The following is a 22,007-nucleotide window of genomic DNA, read 5'->3' as shown; positions in this document are numbered from 1 at the left end:
GAGGGGAGGAGTATATTGACAGCTAGAATTCACCAAGTCAGGTATTTCATACATATATATATATATAGATATACACATATACATACAAATATATATATATATATATATACACATATACATACAAAAAAAAATTATATATATATATATATATATATATATATATATATATATATATATATATATATATATATATATATATATATATATATATATATATATATCTACATCCTGAAAATATGCAAACAAAACTGTGTTTAGATAATTGATACTTCAAACTTGCATAAATAAATTTTAAGGAATATAACATAACTTGGCTTCTGAGAGCTTCAAAATGTAATGAATAAAATGCTAAAGTTGTTGATAAACAAGCAATTATTTTAATAATTAAATATGGTCATTTTAAATGAATTATTATGATAATTTAAAATTAATTATTTCAAATATGTTTATTTTACGGTAATGTATAATTCTATGGCTGGATGTAATAAGGAGTCAGAAAAAATACAAATAAAAATACAATTAATTTTGATGTTTTTAGCAAAATATATTAAAAATTATTTTTTCTTTTTTTTTTTTTTTTAATTAATAAATATATTTATTTTTAGGTAAGATAAACATAATAATACAATTTATCTCTAGTCTGGATGATTTAGTTCTTGTCACCCTGTTGTCCTCCCGTCATAAAGAAAAGGCTGTCCTCACTCAGGTCCGCATGGAGCTGGAGGGGGCGTGGCCTCCAGCTCCGGCTGAAAATCAGTAGATTTTCGGGAGAATATTTGTCCCGGGAGGTTTTCGGGAGAGGCGCTGAATTTCGGGAGTCTCCTGGAAAATTCGGGAGGGTTGGCAAGTATGCCAATACCACATCTCCACATTAGGGGAAACTTTGACAAAAAAACGCAGCAGGACACTCAATGCTAACTATGATGTAACCTTTGCAGCGACGATCAAAATGATAAACTTTTGGCAGAACTACGTGTTTCAGCACATCAACATCCAGCTGAGAGGAATTACACAGGATGTGACAAATTATTTCCATGTAGCCTTGACGGCGGCCAAAGCAATAAAGCTTGGCGACCAGTGGGCAGAAGGAATAGAACACAGAGTGTAAAGGTGACTACGTATGTTATTTCATGTTTAAAGGGCTATGATAATGTTAAAAACATATTTTTAGAAGGTAGTGAACATGTTTTTAATGCTCAAACAATGAAAATATTTCATTTATAAATAAGAATCCTACTTTGTGATAATTAATTTATCACAGTCAATTAGAAGCAATAAACGAGGGACGACTGTATGCCTTTTGTCTGAAATCCTGGCAAGTTCCCGTAAATGTAACGTGCCTTCTACTTTACATCCATCCTGGTCTTTGTTGTGCAAAATAATACTTGTCAGTCCAAAAATGTAAATGTGGGGGAAAAAAAAACCCATCACATAATCAAGTGAATAAATAAATAGTCTATGTTATGTTTTGTAATGTGTCATTCGCACTAAACAACATGAGCTTATAATACTAAGAGATGATAATAAAAACAGTGGAGAGCTTCTACAGTGCGATATTTAACTTGTTTTAACATCACTTTCATTTTCTTGCATTGTCATTTCAAAAGATCTGATCCGAAAACACTCTTCAGCCTCATTTTAGACATGCGGATTTAACACTGTACCACTTGTAAAGAATTTACCAATCCAAACCCTAAGTGCACTAAAACACAGTATTGGCGCCAAACTACCGGTAACTAGTGTGTAGATATGCAATGAAATGTATTCCAAAAAATAGTAGGGCTTAGTCATCAGGATCAACAACAATGCACTGATCTAACACTGTACCACTTGTAAAGAATTTACTAATCCAAACCCTAAGTGCACTAAAATGCAGTATTGGCGCCAAACTAACTAGTGTGTAGATATGCAATGAAATGTATTCCAAAAAAATAGTACGGCTAAGTTGTCAGGATCAACAACAATGCACTGATTTAACACTGTACCACTTGTAAAGAATTTACTAATCCAAACCCTAAGTGCACTAAAACGCAGTATTGGCACCAAACAAACTAGTGTGTAGATATGCAATGAAATATATTCCAAAAAAATAGTACGATTAAGTCGTCAGGATCAATAACAATGCACTGATTTAACACTGTACCACTTGTAAAGAATTTACTAATCCAAACCCTAAGTGCACTAAAACGCAGTATTGGCGCCAAACTAACTAGTGTGTAGATATGCAATGAAATGTATTCCAAACAATAACATGGTTAAGTTGTCAGGATCAACAACAATGCACTGATTTAACATTGTACCACTTGTAAAGAATTTACTAATTTAAACTCTAAGTGCACTAAAACGCAGTATTGGCACCAAACAAACTAGTGTGTAGATATGCAATGAAATGTATTCCCAAAAAAATAGTACGGCTAAGTCATCAGGATCAACAACAATGCACTGATTTAACACTGTACCAATTGTAAAGAATTTACTAATCCAAACTCTAAGTGCACTAAAACGCAGTATTGGCGCCAAACAAACTAGTGTGTAGATATGCAATGAAATGTATTCCAAAAAATAGTACGGCTAAGTTGTCAAGATCAACAACAATGCACTGATTTAACATTGTACCACTTGTAAAGGATTTACTAATCCAAACCCTAAGTGCACTAAAACGCAGTATTGGCGCCAAACTAACTAGTGTGTAGATATGCAATAAAATGTATTCCAAAAAAATAGTACGGCTAAGTTGTCAGGATCAACAACAATGCACTGGTTTAACACTGTACCACTTGTAAAGAATATACTAATCCAAACACTAAGTGCACTAAAACGCAGTATTGGCGCCAAACTAATTAGTGTGTAGATATGCAACAAAATGTATTCCAAACAATAATATGGTTAAGTTGTCAGGATCAACAACAATGCACTGATTTAACACTGTACCACTTGTAAAGGATTTACTAATCCAAACCCTAAGTGCACTAAAACGCAGTATTGGCGCCAAACTAACTAGTGTGTAGATATGCAATGAAATGTATTCCAAAAAAATAGTACGCCTAAGTCGTCAGGATCAACAACAATGCACTGATTTAACACTGTACCACTTGTAAAGAATTTACTAATCCAAACTCTAAGTGCACTAAAACGCAGTATTGGCGCCAAACTAACTAGTGTGTAGATATGCAATGAAATGTATTCCAAAAAAATAGTACGGCTAAGTTGTCAGGATCAACAACAATGCACTGATTTAACACTGTACCACTTGTAAAGAATTTACTAATCCAAACCCTAAGTGCACTAAAACGCAGTACTGGCGCCAAACTAACTAGTGTGTAGATATGCAATGAAATGTATTCCAAACAATAATACAGTTAAGTTGTCAGGGTCAACAACAATGCACTGATTTAACGCTGTACCACTTGTAAAGAATTTACTAATCCAAACTCTAAGTGCACTAAAACGCAGTATTGGCGCCAAACTAACTAGTGTGTAGATATGCAATGAAATATATTCCAAAAAAATAGTACGGTTAAGTCGTCAGGTTCAATAACAATGCACTGATTTAACACTGTACCACTTGTAAAGAATTTACTAATCCAAACCCTAAGTGCACTAAAACGCAGTATTGGCGCCAAACTAACTAGTGTGTAGATATGCAATGAAATATATTCCAAAAAAATAGTACGGTTAAGTCGTCAGGATCAATAACAATGCACTGATTTAACATTGTACCACTTGTAAAGAATGTACTAATCCAAACCCTAAGTGCACTAAAACGCAGTATTGGCACCAAACTAACTAGTGTGTAGATATGCAATGAAATATATTCCAAACAATAATACGGTTAAGATGTCAGGATCAATAACAATGCATTACTGTATTCATGGTCACGCTCATCAGCCATTATATGTTTTTGTTATGTCAAACCTCCTAAGCTTCACATGGGCTACATCTCTGAGTTCCCTGAACGCATCACACAAAGCAGAACAAAGTTGCATGGAAAAGGCAGGAAATTGAGTTATTAGCTCGTTCTTTTGTAGGTTGTATTATAGAAGTTGTGTATAAAAGGGAATGTGGGGGTGTGAAGTTTCATACTTTAGTATTTTAGATATCTCACCCGATACCAGTGCTGATGTCTGATTACTTTGTGAAAGCGTTGCAGTTTACCAAACTGTTACAGCTCTGACGGGCGTTTTGGTAGGATCTCTGACTGTGAGACATAGGTTTTAAACTACGCCTATCTTTCTTGCAAATTGTTTTCTCTTTTCTTATTTTTTTATTAGCGTGTATACAACTCCACTAACTAACACGTCCAGTGAATTAAATGTGATAAAGGTGACAAAGTCCTACTATTGCTTGAGCCATTTTTTCAAAAACACCTGCATGGTCGTTGGTCAGATGGGCTTATATAGCAAGGTGGTGACATACTTCTTCTTATAGCGATGCGTGGCGCTCAGCACCATAACGCCATCCTGCAATAGACAGAAATACAAACATTCATCAGTCATTCTGCAGCGAGGATGTGTCTGGAACAGTGTTATTCTACAAAACCCAAAACCAGTGACGTTGGCACGTTGTGTAAATGGTAAATAAAAACAGAATACAATGATTTGCAAATCCTTTTCAACTTATATTCAATTGAATGGACTGCAAAGACAAGATACTTAAAGTTCTAACTGGAAAACTTAATTTTTTTGCAAATATTAGCTCATTTGGAATTTGATGCCTGCAACATGTTTCCAAAAAGCTGGCACAAGTGTCAAAAAAGACTGAAAAAGTTGAGGAATGCTCATCAAACACTTATTTGGAACATCCCACAGGTGAACAGGCTAATTGGGAACAGGTGGGTGCCATGATTGGGCATAAAAGCAGCTTCCATGAAATGCTCAGTCATTCACAAACAAGGATGGGGCGAGGGTCACCACTTTTGTGAACAAATGCGTGAGCAAATTGTCGAACACTTTAAGAACAATATATCTCAACGAGCTATTGCAAGCAATTTAGGGATTTTATCATCTACGGTCCGTAATATCATCAAAAGTTTCAGAGAATCTGGAGAAATCACTGCACGTGACCTTTAATCCCTCGGGCGGTACTGCGTCAAAAAGCGACATCAGTGTGTAAAGGATATCACCACATGGGCCCAGGAAAACTTCAGAGAACCACTGTCAGTAACTAAAGTTTGTCGCTACATCTGTAAGTGCAAGTTAAAACTCTACTATGCAAAGCCAAAGCCATTTATCGACAACACCCAGAAACGCTGCCGGCTTTGCTGGGCCCAAGCTTATCTAAGATGGACTGATGCAAAGTGGCAAAGTGTTCTGTTGTCTGATGAGTCTACATTTCAAATTGTTTTTGGAAACTGTGGATGTCGTGTCCTCCGGACCAGAGAGGAAAAGAACCATCCGGATTGTTCTATGCGCAAAGTTCAAAAGCCAGCATCTGTGATGGTATGGGGGTGTATTAGTGCCCAAGACATGGGTAACTTACACATCTGTGAAGGCGCCATTAATGCTGAAAGGTACATACAGGTTTTGGGGCAACATATGTTGCCAATCAAGCAACGTTATCATGGACGCCCCTGCTTATTTCAGCAAGACAATGCCAAGCCACATTCTGCACGTGTTACAACAGCGTGGCTTCGTAGTAAAATAGTGCGGGTACTTGTAGTCCAGACCTGTCACCCCATTGAAAATGTGTGGCGCATTACGAAGCATAAAATACGACAACGAAGAACCCGGACTGTTGAACATAAGCTGTACATCAAGCAAGAATGGGAAATAATTCACATTGCGCTTTAAATACTGCAGCGTTACCACACCTGATTTTATTTAAGCATATTCTACAAAACCTTTGCATTTTCAAGCATAGGCTAGATAAACAAAAAATATCCATACTGCAATAGTGCTGGCCACTAGAGGAGAACAAACCAATCAGAGCGTGTGGGCCACTGATTAGTTCAGCCTCAGGCAGCATTACTATATTGAATTAAAAGTGTGTAAAGGTCATTTAAAAAGGTGTCATTTTTATGTTGAGAGGGCTCGCATAATGTTAAAAAACGTATTCAGAAGGTTGTAAACAGGTTTTTTTCTATTCTCTAGTTATGAAAATATAAAATGTATAATTAATGATTCAAACTCATATTCATGTCTGGAATCAATTAACTGCGATAAACAAGGGACTGTAATTTATTTATTTATTTATTTTTTGTAACAATGTTATAATCAAGTTATTCATAAAGGAAACTTTATAATTCCTATTAATGCTCAATGTACAAACATTTTGGCCTCACTCATCATAGTCAAGTAGGGGTGTCCCTTTGTCACTGCCGATATTGGAGCCTTGAGTGTTGGCTGATACCGATAATGATTGGCTACATTCTCAGCATGAGTCATGCAACTTTTATTTTTTATTTTTATTTTGTAGTGTAGAATGTTAGACAATTCCTAATCAGGTGAAATTACTCAAAGAACAATGGTAGGTATGAAAAACAACAACATAATTATTATCAGTGAAATGTCTGAAATGCCCTTATGCTGTCTTTGAACTGAAGTGGAGTGGTAATTGTTTTTGTTTTTTTGAGGGGGGGACGACACCTTGTGGCCACAATAATTAGGTTAACAGGACAGTACATTCAATATGTGGACATGTTTACTGCATACCTTCTAATACGTTTCTGCCTTGGACCCTTTTTTAAATAATATACAACTATAATTATTTGATACATGCTTATATTGACAAATGTTGACAATATTGTTAAATTAAAGGTGCTTATTACGCATGTATAACGACGTATAATTCTTGATATCACTCAACATTTTTATTTATTTATAAAATATAGGGATTTATTGCATTGTATAGTTCGATTCTTTGTTTGGATCTCGTTTTTTCAGGAAGACTGAAGCCACTTTTGTACTCAGATAGTTTACGCGCTGCTTGCTGTACAACAGCCATCTTAGCTTGGTTGACCACCACTGTTTTTAACTTCCAGGAAGAAGTCACGTGTCCGAATACAAGCAGTAGCCTAAAGCAGTGTTTTTCAACCACTGTGCCGCGGCACACTAGTGTGCCGTGAGATACGGTCTGGTGTGCCGTGGGAGATTATGTCATTTCACCTATTTGGGTTAAAAATATTTTTTTGCAAACCAGTAATTATAGTCTGCAAATGATGTGTTGTTGTTGAGCTCGGCAGAGTAACCGTGTAATACTCTTCCATACCAGTAGGTGGCAGCCGGTAGCTAATTGCTCTGTAGATGTTGCAAACAGCGGGAGGCTGCGTGCAGGTAAAAAGGTGTCTAATGCTTATACCAAAATTAAACAAAAGGTGAGTGCCTCTAAGAAAAGGCATTGAAGGTTAGGGAAGGCTATGCCGAACGAAACTTCAACTGAACTGGCTACAAAGTAAACAAAAACAGAATGCTGGACGACAGCAAAGACTTACTGCGGAGCAAAGACGGCGTCCACAATGTACACCCGGACATGACATGACAATCTACAATGTCCCCATGAAGAAGGATGAAAACAACTGAAATATTCTTGATTGCTAAAACAAAGTAGATGCGGGGAATATCGCTCAAAAGGAAGACTTGAAACTGCTATAGCAAAATACCAAAAAAAAGAGAAAAAGCCACCAAAATAGGAGCGCAAGACAAGAACTAAAACACTATACACAGGAAAACAGCAAAAAAGTCCAAATAAGTCAGGGGGTGATGTGACAGGTGGTGACAGTACACCTACTTTGAGACAAGAGCTATATTGATGCATGCTTGGTTATGGTTTAAAGTCATACCCAACAATTGCGACAACGACTTTTTACTGTCAATTGAGTTTCCTTTTTTAATGATTTCTGCTGGTGGTGTACCTCCGGATTTTTGTCAACGCAAGAATTGTGCCTTGGCTCAAAAAAGGTTGAAAAACACTGGCCTAAAGCCTACCATGTTTACTAGGGCAGTGACAGGTCTACGGTGTTCCCTGGGGTGGCAAGTGCATATAAGTCACCCCAAGTGCCACCCCCACTCAGAGCCAGAATGATTTGAAGCATTTTTTTTTTTTTTAAACTGTGGTGCTAATTTGGACAACCTTTCCAACTCATTGTCCAAAACGTCACTTCCTGTCAATGGGAGAAGACGCAAAGAAAAAGGCTGCACTTTTGCTACTGGGAGTTATTTGATGAATTTGAATACATTTTAACCACTCATTTGTGATCACAGCCACTGGCATCTTCGAACTGATCCGGTGAGAGGCATCGATTCGCTGAAATAAGTTGAGTTGAGGCTAACATCGCAGTTCAAAGCTACGGCGAGAGCTTGACGCCGTTTTTAAGTGCTTCCGACAACACAGAGTGATATAAGTTGACTGGCTGACACCTCAAGTTGATCTCTGAACGGCGGAAGGTACGAAATTGATGAAATAAACAAGTTAAAAGAGCTGCAAGTCGCTAAAGAAGCAACTGCTATTAGAGAGCTGATACAAGACGCACTGTCAGCGAGCTGCTGCGATGTCAAAATCTAAAAGAAAAACTCAAATCCTGAAACCTTTGGTGTCATCTGAATCAAATGATTCTCAGGACACGAGAAGAAGCGAGATTTGTTGGGCACAGGACATGATGGGGAGTAGGGATGTCCCGATCCGATATTTGGATCGGATCGGCCGCCGATATTTGCCAAAAAATGCGTATCGGCAAGGCATGGAAAAATTCCGATCCAGATCCAGTTTAAAAACAAAATTCCGGTCCGTGTTTTTCAACGCACCGATTTAAATAATACATTCCACTTTTCTGCTGCTCCCTAATTTCCGTTCCGCATTTTCCAGCACACCTTCAACACATCCACAGGTCTGTGGATTCTCACGCAGTTGCTTTAAGCTGCTGGCATTACACGACAGGCTCTTCTCACTCTTTCCTGTGTCTCCCTCTCACAGACAGCAAGCGCACCTTCTTACACACGTCACATACTGTCACGTCATACGTCAAATACGTATACGTCCTCCCCGAGCAGAGAGGTAGCAGCATGGCTAACGTTAGCTGTGATGCTAGCGCAGCCGCTAAGGTACGCGCCTGTGCAAATGCGCACTGCTCAAGCGTCCTCTGCGCACGGCAAATCTACGCCACGCACAAAATCAAATAAAAAAAATAAGCGCATAACAATTTTCGACACACGGACACGACAGAGAAAACAGTTTTCGTCATCATTGTTCAAATATTGTAACGTCTGTCGAGACGCTTATCTCCATTCGGTGCCACACGTCCACACCATCAAAATGCTGAGGCAAACATTTCCAGATCAACACCGTATGAATAAAATTGTGATTTTTTTTAGTTGTGATTTCCTTCTCTGCATGAAAGTTTATAAGTAGCATATATTAATGCAGTATGAAGAAGAATGTTTTAATGTAGACACATAGAATCATCATACTGCTGTGATTATATGCATCAAGTGTTCATTCAAGGCTAAGGCAAAATATCCACATATATATGGTGTATCGTGATATGTGGCCTTAAAATATCGCAATATTAAAAAAAGACCATATCGCCCAGCCCTAGTTCAATGATGCCATTTCTGTTTGTCATGTATAATTTTGTCTATTTTGTGTTTATCCTTGAATAAACATGTCAGTTTCTTGTTACCAACCATTGTGTATTATTCAAATTAACTCCCCTAATTCAGCTGGCTAGTTGTTATCAAGAGTACTAAAACCCTTTTCAACATGATTCTGACAACTAAGTAGGCTAAATAACTTTAAACTTTAATACATGCTCGGATAGGCCAGTATCGATCAGTATCGATATCGGATCGGAAGTGCAAAAACAATATCGGTATCGGATCGGAAGTGCAAAAACCTGGATCAGGACATCCCTAATGGGGAGCAAGACTTGATGCTAAAAAAAATAGCTGACGTCATAGAAAGAGTCAGATTAGAACACAAAGCAGACCTGGAAAGAGTAATAAGAGAACTTAAAGAAGATCTGAGAAAAACAACAACAAAATACAAAGAAGATCTGAGAAGTCTGCAGGAAAATATAGAAAGTCTGCAAAGCCAAAATAAGAACATAAGAAAGGACTTTCAGGAAATGCGTCAAGAAGTTAGGATTCTCCAATAATTTATTGCAGTGAAACGAGACAACAACATGCTGAGGAAGATCATAGATTAAATGGATCAGGATAAACGAATGAATGATATCTTCGTGATAGCACCAAATTAAACCAAGACCCTTTCTTCTGTCGCCTCTTTTTGTCCTTGTTTGTAATGTTACAAACAAGACAGAGTGCTTTTAGACAGGGGGAGAGGCCCACAGCAGCACCCGCTGCTCGTTGAAAAGAGCGATACAAGCTTTCATGTCAGATTCTCCAAATTTGGAGTTAGTTGCTTTTTTTTTTAAACTGACAAAAAGCATCCTATAAGGGGTCTGAACACTTGTACTCAGTAACATGGCTATCTCCTGCTATTAAGGGTGTAACGGTACACAAAAATTTCGGTTCGGTGCGTACCTCGGTTTAGAGGTCACGGTTCAGTTAATTTTCAGTACAGTAAGAAAACAACAAAATATAAATTTTTTGGTTATTTATTTACCAAATTTGTAAACAATGGCTTTATCCTTTTAACACTGGGAACACTATAATAATTCTGCCCAAAAATAGAAATAGCTCTGTGTGTGATGGATGTGAGCCACCACAAGGCTGATCAGTGCAACATCAGGCAGTCATAAATGCTAAGCATAACAATAACATACATATACACACAGGGTCCATTGCCAGGGTTAATGTGGTCAACATGTATAAAATAAAAACTAAACAAGGCTCAGAATGGTTTCTTAACAAAACCTTTCTACATATAAAGTGCTTTTTTTGATTGATTGATTGAGACTTTTATTAGTAGATTGCACAGTACATATTCCGTACAATTGACCACTAAATGGTAACACCCGAATACGTTTTTCAACTTGTTTAAGTCGGGGTCCACGTCAATCAACATTAAACTGCCTCAAGTTGTTGCTCAGATTAAATAAAATGACAAAACTTTTCTTCTACATATAAAAAGTGCAACATTAAACAGTTTCAAGTCAATTCAGCCTCAGATTAACTTTTCTTTCCCCCCCCAGCCTTTAACCCTGGTGACTTTCACTCAAACTTCATGTTTTCTGCCAGAAAAATCAGTTTCTCCACGTTGTCTGCAGAAAGAGCAGACCTGCTTGCAGTTACAATGTCTCTGTGGGTCAAAATCTAGTTTTTAATGCAATATGGTCTTAAATCTGCTGCTATGAAAACACCAACGGCATTTGTTATTGCTACGCGAAAGCTGTGAATAATGGAAGAGAACCAGATGAAATGTACAGTATGTTGCCTCAGCAGAACAGCAAGTGGTCAACTTTCTGCAATCAAATGAAATTGAAATCGACATTAATATCATCGAAACATGTATCCTATTGAATGGAACATCACTCCAGTCATCCTCGTGAAACTCATTAACAGAAAACCTAAAATGGCACTGCTGAAACAGGTAAAGAAGCTGAAGGGTACAAATTTGTACACAAACGAGCACCTCACTAAACTGTAAAATCCACATCAAACTGAATGAAGGTCCAGAAGCAAGAGTACCATGACATCAAGGACCTGGGCAAATATTAAGGTTGACACTGCTTGCACAGCGACGATGATAATGGAGTCTGACGGAAAACAAACACCTAAATTTAACACCAACACTACTATGTTCCAAGGGACTACTAAACAAGAAGACCTAGATTCAGGAGCGCATCCACCTACACCAGGGGTCGGCAACCCGCGGCTCTGGAGCCGCATGCGGCTCTTTGATCACTCTGATGCGGCTCAGCTGCATACTTACCGAACCTCCCAATTTTCCCGAGAGATTTCCGGATTTCAGTGCCTCTCGTAGAAAACTCCCGGGATTAATATTTTTCGATTTTCACCCTAACAATAATAATAATAATAAGGATGTGCCATGATGGTACAGCATTCAGCACCCTCTACAATCTGTATAAACAGCATGTCAGCCTAGTCTTTTGTTGTATGCATTTCCTACTTGCACAACTAAGTGACAGCAATGCATACTTGGTCAACAGCCACACAGGTTACACTGACGGTGGCCATATAAAATAACTTTAACATTCTTACTAATAATGCGCCACACTTTGAACCTAAACCAAACAAGAATGACAAACACATTTCGGGAGAACATCTGCACCTTAACACAACATAAACACAACATAACAAATACCCAGAATCCCATGCAGCCCTGACTCTTCCGGGCTACATTATACACCCCTGCTACCACCAAACCCCGCCCCCACCCCAACCCTGCTCCCCCACACATCACCCCCCTCCGTGTGTCGGTTGATGTTGGTGGGGTTTGGTAGCGGGGTGTATAATGTAGCCCGGAAGAGTCAGGACTGCATGGGATTCTGGGTATTTGTTCTGTTGTGTTTATGTTGTGTTAAGGTGCAGATGTTCTCCCGAAATGTGTTTGTCATTCTTGTTTGGTGTGGGTTCACAGTGTGGCGCATTATTAGTAAGAGTGTTAAAGTTTATACCACCACCGTCAGTGTAACCTGTGTGGTTGTTGACCAAGTATGCCTTGCTGTCATTAACGTGAGCAAGCAGAAGTACCATACCAAGGGTGGCTGGGCCGGCACAATGGTTGTAGTGGGCGCTAAATGCTGTACCGTCACGGCACGTTCGTTTGCCTTGAAATTCGTAGTATGCTGGAAAAATTGGGAGGTTGACAAGCATGACGCTGTCAAGCGCTAATCATACAAAACTCGAAACCCTTGGTTTATACATAGCACAAAGCAAAAATAAAACTTTTTATGCAGTGTCATTTCATTTATAATTTCAAAAGAATTTTGTGGCTCCCATTGATTTCTTTGATTTGTGAAACTGGTCAAAATGGCTCTTTGACTGGTAAAGGTTGCCGACCCCTGACCTACACTTATAGAAAATATTTAAACAACATCAAAGATTGTTGAACAAGAAAATATGGAACTGAAGAACTTCTGCAACAAAGACTTTAAAAAACAAGATTTGGACAATAATATGGATCCAGATACACATTTTTTCTCCCACATCAGTAATATTTGTTTCTATTATACAGATGACCAATATAACAGAAACATTAAATGTGATAAATGGTCAACTATTAATTTTAATTGCAGAAACTTGTACGCAAATTACAACATGAAGCACTTTTTAGAACAATTCAACAAACAATTGTTGCGTTTTGGACCAGTTGTTCCTCCCAGGGAATTCAAGTCACAAGTCGCTCCCAAGCTCTTTACGACACTTAAAGCTGAGTTGAAAAACCACCAGAGACAGAATAGGTATTTTGTAATATATTTGCAAAGCTTTGCAGATATACATTCAGACCAGTCCAGCATAGAACATTCTATCGCGTCGTAAAGATGGTCTGTCCCACGAAACACCCTCTCCCCTTAAGTCTCTCTTCCTCCTCCCCTGGCTGTCATATCTCTGTAGCCAAAACAAATGCTTATTATCGCTCTCTCAAACATTCCTCACTTCAAGGTTAAGCACACAGTTTTGCAGACAACCAAAAGACCACATTTGGAAGAAAAACACTAGCTGTTTTGTAATATGACAATGAAATAAAAAGAAGTAACACTTAAATTCGGATATATGTAAATATCTGCCTACGACAATCTTCAAAGTGATCTCTGTCACAGAAACATGGATCGATGCGATGATAAAAAAAGGAATAGATTTTGATTTGGAAGGATATGAACTAAATTACATTAACAGAACCAACAAAATAGGAAGAGTAGCTGTGTATGTGATGAAGAACCTCAACTACAAAGTGGTAAAAAAACATGTCATTTGCTATTGATAATATTTTAGAATGCATGACCATTGAAATATGTCGGGAAAAAAGCAAAATCATATTCACCAGTTGTATATATAGATCACCTAAGTCAAGTATTGAAACATTTGAAGAATAGATCAAGGCAAATTTCATGGACACTGGTCAAAAAATAATTTTCTTATGTGGTGACTTCAATATTGACTTATTGAACCCCAACAAGCAAACGTCCATTGATGACTTCATTGATACAATATGTCGTCTGAGTTTATATCCTAAAATCACAAAGCCAAGCAGAATCACAGGACACTGTGCCACACTTAATATTTTACCAATGATATTGATAACACTAGAAGTGGTCTACTTATGACCAACATTAGTAATCATTTGTCAGTTTTCACAATGTGTGTTGGAAACTACAAGAAGAGGAATGTGGACTTAAAGAGTCTTAAAAAGAGGCAGATCATGCAGCACTAAATGCCACAGGATATTTAATCTGATGTATGTGCTTGGATCCCTTTTTATAAACACTTTAAACAGTGGAGGTTGCCGTGTATTAGTAAAACAATCCTAAGATTTCTTAAAAAAAAGGATAAAAGCTGATCAAGCAATGGTACAAACACACACAACAATGACTGATACTAAAACATCGTAACGGAGCATCTCAAAAACGGAAATAAATGTTACTTTTTTACTGACTAAGACACTCAGAATGTACATGAAAATACACAATGCAAGATTTACAAAATTAACTATGAACAATAAAACACTGAATACTGAGAATAACATTTTTTTTAAGGTAAATAATTAATCAGCGCTGTTTATCTATGTTGTGGAGGAATGTAGTTAATCGTAGAACTGGCATCTATTGTTATTAAAAAGTATTGGGTTTTAAATCGAGAATCGATTCTGAATCAAACGTTTACCCAAGAATCAAATCGATTCGTATCGTGGGGTGCCCAAATAATTACAGCCCTAACGTTTATCTTTATTTTCTAAAATATAAGAAAAAAAACAACCAGTTGTGCGTATTGGAGGACTCTGTGTTTATGAGCGAGGGCAAAGAAGTAGCACTAAGTTTATTTGTGACGGGCAGCTACAAAAACACAAAAATATGGGAAGCACTGGCACTACCTTAAGAGCCTGTGTTTTACTTAGTTTCGGTAGTACCAGAACTATTAGATATGTCGTCATGCAGCTGAATGTCTGATTGCAGGATTTCGATACACCAATTTTGTGTAATCTTTCAGTGTAAGAGACTAAGGGCAGAATTAAAATTCTACTGTATGTTTTCTAGATACATAACTGTATTGTCAATTCAAGGACATAAATAAAAAATATTACATTTGGCAGTTAAGTAATTTTTGCAGAAATAAAAGTGGAAAAAAAATGCTAAAATTAAAGCAGTGCTTCGTGTGCATATGGGTACAAATTCACCAATAAATAAATCTAAAAAAGTATTAAATGCTTGCAGCTGTAATGTAAAAGTTCAACCTATGGCTCGGGAATCAAGGGGTTGCAGCATCTTGCTCAGGCCTCACACAGCCATTGTGGACATACTTGCCAACCTTGAGACCTCCGATTTCGGGAGGTGGGGGGTGGGGGGTGGCGGGGGCGTGGCTAAGAGGGGAGGAGTATATTTACAGCTAAAATTCACCAAGTCAAGTATTTCATATATATATATATATATATATATATATATATAAGAAATACTTGACTTTCAGTGAATTCTAGCTATATGTATATTTATTTTATTATATATATATATATATATATATATATATATATATATATATATATATAAAAGAAATACTTGAATTTCAGTGTTCATTTATTTACACATGTACACACACATAACAATCATCTACTCATTGTTGAGTTAAGGGTTGAATTGTCCATCCTTGTTCTATTCTCTGTCACTATTTTTCTAACCATGCTGAACACCCTTTCGCAGGTACCCTGAAAAGGTTTCGAGTACCACCAAAAAAACTGAATCTCTGAAGACAGTATAACAATCTGTGTTAAAGGTGTACAAATACTGTTTGTATAATAAGCATGTCATTGTTTACAAACGAGGGTTAAGAGTTCAGTACTAAAAAAAAAAGAAAAGAATGTGGCTTAAGTAGTTTTTTAATTGAGCTGCTGCATTTTTTGGTTGGGTTGTTTATTTTGAGTAACTTCTACAATTCTAAAAGGGGAGGAGTGTAATAGCGTGATCTATGTTTGTCTGTTGCCATCTCCTGGTGAATGTTGGCTATAGCGTACTGGGGTTACTTTTTGGTTGGCCAACGATTTACGTGGTGTTGCGCACCTGACGTCAAGTGTGTGAGTCTGTTCTGAAGTCTACAGTAAAGAGACGTACTTCATCACCTCGCCTGGTTATTGCCTCCAACTCAATATATTACAACAACATTGCTGTTTACGGCAGACGAACTGCTTTACGGTAGAATAAAACATGACTGCTGTTGTTGTGTGTTGTTACCGCGCTGGGAGGACGTTAATGAAACTGCCTAACAATAAACCCACATAAGAAACCAAAAACTCGCCCTCGATCATTCTACAGTTATAACGTGTTTGGGCAGGCACGCTATTTATATTGTGGGAAAGCGGACGTGAATACAGGCTGTTGACACGTCACTCAGGTCCGCATGGAGCTGGAGGGGGCGTGGCTTCCAGCTGCGCCTGAATTTCGGGAGAAAATTTGTCCCGGGAGGTTTTCGGGAGAGGCGCTGAATTTCGGGAGTCTCCCGGAAAATCCGGGAGGGTTGGCAAGTATGATTGTGGATGTGTGTGATACATGTCTTTTTCAACAGTGCGTAGATGAACAAGTTGTGGTTGTCAACATGTAATTCTCAAACCTAAAAAGTTACATCAGAAAACACAAACCAGTAAAAAAAAAGAAAAACAGACATCACAGAGCTGGAAGACAAGCAACCAGCAGGCAAGAGTTTGTTTTATTCAGAAAACACTTTTATCTTCTTTTTAATATTTAATTCAGCATTTTACCAAGCTCAAACTCAACTGTTTGATCACAGTTGAATGTCTGCGATCAAACACCTGTGCCACTTTGAAGAAAAAAAACACATCCACACAATGTTACCGGCAATGACGAAGCCAAGTGGAAAAGTGTCTGTCTGAGCAGCTGCCGACTGATATGGAAAATGCTATGACTCAGCTGGGAATGTGCGAGCATAGAACAAGTGTGTCTGGCTTTTTTTCCCTTCCTTCCTTTTTTCCCTTTGAGCTATTTATATCTAGACATGTATGTTCAGTTGACTTAGCCGGTGACAATGTAAAACAAAGGGTCATTATCTCTCCTACTGCTTCACAACAATAACAACAATTCTCAGCAGGGAGTAGACCATACCTTAATGGAAAGTGCGTAAAGATGGTTGAGCATGACATGGTTGGGCTCTGGCAGGAGTGCAGGATCACACTGGGGACAAAAGAAACGGTAACTCATTAAGGCTGTACTTTCCATTTCTAACAATATTTAACTACACTTGGTCAATTAGAAACATATGTACTACTATGGGTGAAGTTTGCAGGTGTACAACAACTGGGAATGTGAAAGAGGGTTACAGTTAAAGTATTTATTATGTTAAATAGGCCTTTATATGATTTAATTAAACTTACTTTGATGCCTGTTTTCACCAAGCTCACATTGCAAAACATAATTTTGTTCCTTCCCGTTAAAGTTAGTTCCCTTGGAGCGTTTAAAAGTGAAAATGCCTGAAATGTTGCAACCTAGCGTACAAATGCACTGCATTGTAATACGGGCTGTTTTTAAAATGTTCATTACCTTGTTTTGTTGTCCCCAAAAAATGATTAGAAACAATTCCTAGTGTGGTGCAGTGCAGTTCTGAACCACTACAGCCACAATAAGAAATTTATTAATACATCCATCCATCCATTTTCTACCGCTTGTCCCTTTTGGATAGACAGACAAGCAAAAGCACACTTACATTCACACATTTATAGTTGCCAATCAAATGTTGAACATGAATACATAACATTCTAATGCAGGGGTGCTCATTACGTCGATCGCGATCTACCGGTCGATCTCGGAGGGTGTGTCAGTCAATCACCAGCCAGGCATTAAAAAAATAGTCCTAAAAATGAGCGATCATAAATCTTCACTATGACGTCACTTTCGTCACTTGATTGACATTCACGGCACCCGAGGGTCTTCTGAGATGACGCTGGCTGCTGCCAGCTCATTAAAATTACCGACAGGAAGGCGAGAAACACTTTATTTCAACAGACTCTGGCGCCGTACCTGTCGTCAAAACTCCAAAGACCGACTGCACAGTTGCACAATAAAAGCTCTACTTCATCCTGCCTGCGCTACCAAAATAAGAGTCTCAGAAAGCTGCCGTGCACAAGCTAGCAAGCTACGGAGTTTGCCGACAATGTATTTCTTGTAAAGTGTATACAAAGGAGTACGGAAGCTGGACAAATAAGATGCCAAAAACCAACCACTTTCATGTGGTATTGGACAGAAAGGAGGACTTTTTTTCTCCTCCATTCGAAAATGCGGACGTTATCATCACCACTGTCTGATTACAATCAATGCAAGTCATCACAATCAGGTAATACACCAACTTATATTCTTGTCTTCATGAAATAAAGAAATCTATATGTGTTAAACATGCTTGTATTATCTTTAACCACCTTTAACTTGTTAACAATATTAACTATATGTGTTAAACATGCTTGTATTATCTTTAACCACCTTTAAGTTAACAATATTAACTATACATGTTAAACATGCTTGTATTATCTTTAACCACCTTTAAGTTGTTAACAATATTAACTATATGTGTTAAACATGCTTGTTTTATCTTTAACCACCTTTAAGTTGTTAACAATATTAACTATTTGTGTTAAACATGCTTGTATTATTTTTAACCACCTTTAACTTGTTAACAATATTAACTATATGTATTAAACATACTTGTATTATCATTAAACACCTTTAATGTATTAACAATATTAACTATATGTGTTAAACATGCTTGCATTATCATTAAACACCTTTAACTTGTTAACAAAAACATATATTTCATAAATAAGTAAATATAAATTATATATATGAATGAGGTAGATCCCCACGACTTGATCAATTGAAAAGTAACTCGCCTGCAGAAAAAGTGTGAGCACCCCTGTTCTAATGGATGGAGTGATGGCTGCTTAGCCAATATTTCTTATGAGATGATAATTGCAGTGTGTGCCACAGAACTGCAATCTACGTTGCAAGAGGGGGACATAACATCTTCTAATTTGCAAGATATTTTCTGTAATGACAAAATCAAAACGAATATGTTTCAAAGTACATATTAACTTTCTTCTGTCGCTTCTTTTTGTCCTTGTTTGTAATGTTACAAACAAGACAGAGTGCTTTTAGACAGGGGGAGAGGCCCACAGCAGCACCCGCTGCACGTTGAAAAGAGCGATACGTGCTTTCATGTCAGATTCTCCAAATTTGTAGTTAGTCGCTTTTTTGAAAAAAAAAAAAAAAAAAAACATCTCGAGGGGTCTGAACACTTGTACTAAGTAACATGGCAACATGGATATCTCCTGCTATACTTTCTTACTTTCTGGCAGACCAGGGCCCTCATGTAATAGACAATTACCGTATTTTTCGGACTATAAGTCGAAGTTTTTTTTTCATAGTTTGGCCGGGGGTGCGACTTATACTCAGGAGCGACTTATGTGTGAAATTATTAACACATTATCGTAAAATATCAAATAATATTATTTAGCTCATTCACGTAAGAGACTAGACGTATAAGATTTCATGGGATTTAGCGATTAGGAGTGACAGATTGTTTGGTAAACGTATAGCATGTTCTATATGTTATAGTTATTTGAATGACTCTTACCATAATATGTTACGTTAACATACCAGTTGGTTATTTATGCCTCATATAACGTACACTTATTCAGCCTGTTGTTCACTATTCTTTTATTTTAAATTGCCTTTCAAATGTCTATTCTTCGTGTTGGCTTTTATCAAATAAATGTCCCCAAAAAATGCGACTTATGCTCCAGTGCGACTTATATACGTTTTTTTTCCTTCTTTATTATGCATTTTCGGCCGGTGCAATTTATACTCCGGCGCGACTTATACTCCGGAGCGAATTATACTCCGAAAAATACGGTACGTGGCTTTCCTAATGAAAATGGATGGAAGAGCAAATCCAGAAAACGGATCATCAAATGAGATTTTTGAAGTGTCTGCAAACACGAATCCAAGCACATTTCTTTATTACACTGCAATCACTGTGGATATGACCGCATATATTTGAGTGACAATTGATTTTTAGGTCAAATTTGCCATTAATTTATTACTGTATATTGTATTATTCACTGTTGTATTGCTTGTATTGTCTTAAAAGCTGCACTTTGATCTAACTAGGTTGTTTTTATGTGCTGTAAAAATACATTTTGACATGACTTGGATGACTTTAACTTTGCTGCTCATACAACTTACAGATATTCCAGTATCTTTATTGAGGATGACTTGGAGCAGGTGTGGTGGAAGTATAGGTGGAGACTTTAACTTTTCTTCTTGTTTTGGAACGTAAGCATCCTGGTGATACGGCCCGGGAGGAGAGCTGGACAGGTCTAAAAAATGAGGAGAGACAGCATGTTAGTGAAACAGATCACCCCAAATAGTTATAGTTGAACAGTAGTACCACAACTTAACTCTCGGCTAATTGTTGTGCTTTAGGTTGCAAGCAAAAATTTCAGTTACAAGCATCTCCGTCATTAGTTGGCGCACCAAATGTCAGTGAACTTTGTAAGATCTTGTCTTACTCACCAACATTAGCTTACAGCTGAAAAGATCGACATAACTTAGTTTTTTCCAACCATTGGAAAGAAGACAGTAAGAGTGAAGGACGGAGATGACAAGTGGATGATATTCATTGACTTAAAAGGGGAACTGCACTTTTAGTAGGAATTTTGCATATTGTTCACAATCATTATGAAAGACATGACGTTGGATGGATTATTTTTTAATGCTTTCTAAATATCAAATAAATGCAATCAAAAGTATTATGGGAGGTCCTCTATTTCGTCCATTAAATCCAATCAATAGCCATTCAAAAATTTCGACATGATCGACTGGTGAGGTGTTTCCTTGCTCCCTGGAAGTTTATTCTAGATAAGGGGTCGGCAACCTTTACCAGTCAAAGAGCCATTTTGACCAGTTTCACAAATTAAAGAAAACAATGAGAGCCACAAAAATCTTTTGAAATTTAAAATTAAATAACACTGCATACAAAGTTTTTTTTTGCTTTGTGCTATGTATAAACCAAGGGTCTCAGACACGCGGCTCACACCTTAATATGAAAATTGAATGTTAGTGCGGCCCGCGGGTTTCTATATGAATGGCGCTTGACAGCGTCATACATGTCAACCCTCCCGATGTATCCGGCAGACTACGAATTTTAGGGAAACTGTTCTCTCGAACGTGCCGTGATGGTACAGTATTTAGCGCCCAGCCACACATTGTATGGGGCTTCTGCTTGCTCACGTAAGTGACAGCAAAGCATACTTGGTCAACAACCACACAGGTTACACTGACGGTATAAAAAACTTTAACACTCTTACTAATAATGCGCCACACTGTGAACTCACACCAAACAAGAATGACAAACAGATTTCGGGAGAACATCTGCACCGTAACACAACATAAACACAACAGAACAAATACCCAGAATCCCATGCAGCCCTAACTCTTCCGGGCTACATTATACACCCCCGCTACCAAACCCCGCCCACCTCAACCGACGCACAGAGGGGGGGGGTTAGCTGTGTGAGGGAGCAGGGTTGGTGTGGGGGCGGGGTTTGATGGTAGCAGGGGTGTATAATGTAGCCCGGAAGAGTCAGGGCTGCATGGGATTCTGGGTATTTGTTCTGTTGTGTTTATGTTGTGTTAAGGTGCAGATGTTCTCCCAAAACGTGTTTGTCATTCTTGTTTGGTTTTGGTTCAAAGTGTGGCGCATTATTAGTAAAAGTGTTAAAGTTGTTTTATATGGCCACCATCAGTGTAACCTGTGTGGCTGTTTAACAAGTATGCCTTGCTGTCACTTACGTGTGCGAGCAGAAGATGCATATAACAAGAGGCTGGGCTGGCACGCTGTTCACACAGAGTGTAGTGAGCGCTACATGCTGTACCATCACGG

The 22,007-nt window shown here is 37.9% G+C and overlaps 1 protein-coding gene across 2 annotated transcripts in view; it reads right to left on the bottom strand.

Moving 5' to 3' along the window:
- Positions 1-597: 597 nt before the first annotated feature.
- prkab1a (protein kinase, AMP-activated, beta 1 non-catalytic subunit, a) overlaps positions 598-22,007 on the bottom strand; it is a 33,523-nt gene continuing 12,113 nt past the window's right edge. For both annotated transcript variants that reach the window (XM_061980857.2, XM_061980858.2), the window contains exons 6-8: positions 20,309-20,442; positions 17,180-17,248; positions 598-4,460 (exon numbers count right to left, since the gene is read on the bottom strand). In XM_061980857.2, coding sequence (XP_061836841.2) covers positions 4,383-4,460; positions 17,180-17,248; positions 20,309-20,442 — 281 coding nt within the window. In that variant the 3' untranslated portion in view covers positions 598-4,382. The remainder of the gene's footprint in view (positions 4,461-17,179; positions 17,249-20,308; positions 20,443-22,007) is intronic.

Source organism: Nerophis lumbriciformis, linkage group LG20, assembly GCF_033978685.3.
Source record: "Nerophis lumbriciformis linkage group LG20, RoL_Nlum_v2.1, whole genome shotgun sequence".
Classification (NCBI taxonomy): domain Eukaryota; kingdom Metazoa; phylum Chordata; class Actinopteri; order Syngnathiformes; family Syngnathidae; genus Nerophis; species Nerophis lumbriciformis.
This window is presented reverse-complemented; position numbering and strand designations above follow the sequence as displayed.